This window comes from Habropoda laboriosa, unplaced genomic scaffold (assembly GCF_001263275.1).
Source record: "Habropoda laboriosa isolate 0110345459 unplaced genomic scaffold, ASM126327v1 scaffold64, whole genome shotgun sequence".
Lineage (NCBI taxonomy): Eukaryota > Metazoa > Arthropoda > Insecta > Hymenoptera > Apidae > Habropoda > Habropoda laboriosa.
This window is the reverse complement of record NW_017100183.1, coordinates 1000792-1001709: the sequence shown is the minus strand read 5'-3', so window position 1 is coordinate 1001709 and position 918 is coordinate 1000792. Positions and strand designations below refer to the sequence as shown.

At 44.8% G+C, this 918-nt stretch overlaps 1 protein-coding gene across 1 annotated transcript in view; it reads right to left on the bottom strand.

Annotated features, from left to right (window-relative positions):
* Nucleotides 1-729: 729 nt before the first annotated feature.
* Nucleotides 730-918, bottom strand: part of LOC108579173 (protein borderless) — a 6122-nt gene continuing 5933 nt past the window's right edge. Inside the window, exon 13 of the mRNA XM_017942634.1 lies at nt 730-918. This exon is cut by the window's right edge and continues 1 nt beyond it. Coding sequence (XP_017798123.1) covers nt 859-918 — 60 coding nt within the window. The 3' untranslated portion in view covers nt 730-858.

Sequence of the window (918 nt, the reverse complement as noted above, 5' to 3'; positions counted from 1 at the left end):
GTGTCTGGACAACTTTCGAAACGTTCTTCGAAATCCACGATAAAATCCTCGAAATCTTCGTCGATAAAGCTGCTCTTAGGTAACGCGATCTAATCTGTCGATCTTCGTTCGTGTCACAGCCAAGTCTCGATTACCATGCAGGGGGATATTTGCTCGTTACGTTTTCGCTGTACGAACTGCTTAGTTGTGTGCGTTCTCTGAAACACTATCTTCGAATGGATCACCGACGATCGTTCAGCCGCCTTACGAAGCCTGTCAAGGTCCTGTACATACTTGCAAGAACATCCCGTATTTCGCGGTCCTGGCCCGCTGGTGTGTACTAAACAATTTGGGAGAAAAGTGGGGTGGTCTGCCAGCCACTCTGCTCTCTCGATTTCGTGGCAGATCGATGCAATTTATTTACAATAGAAAAACGTATCGGATGTATACACATATATATATAGATCTATACGTATGTATGTATATTGTTATTAGTCCTAGCCGAGTTGACTAAACAGCCCGCGCCAGGACTAATCGATAAGAAAAAGAAGAAAAACGTGCGCTTATCTAAAATACCTAAAGCTTCTTTAAACGACGATACATATAACGTAATAACACGATGCAAATGCACGAACACTTGTAGTAGTAAGTTACAGGTAAAACGCAGTAAAATCGAACCGTTTCCCCGTACAATCTACACAACGATCGACGATATGTGACATGGAAAACGGTTACAGAACGAAGCTCGCGCGCTCGACGGGGATGAGTCGGGAGAAACGGAACTGATCGTACTTTGTCAACTATTTCTCGATATCGCTACTTTACGGAAGTTTATTTGCGGCTGGCCGTATTCGACGACGTACAGAAGCGCGATATTCTTTATTTCTCGTTCGGCGATTGGCAGAAGCGTTTCCTTGCCCACCAAATCGCGCCCAGAGC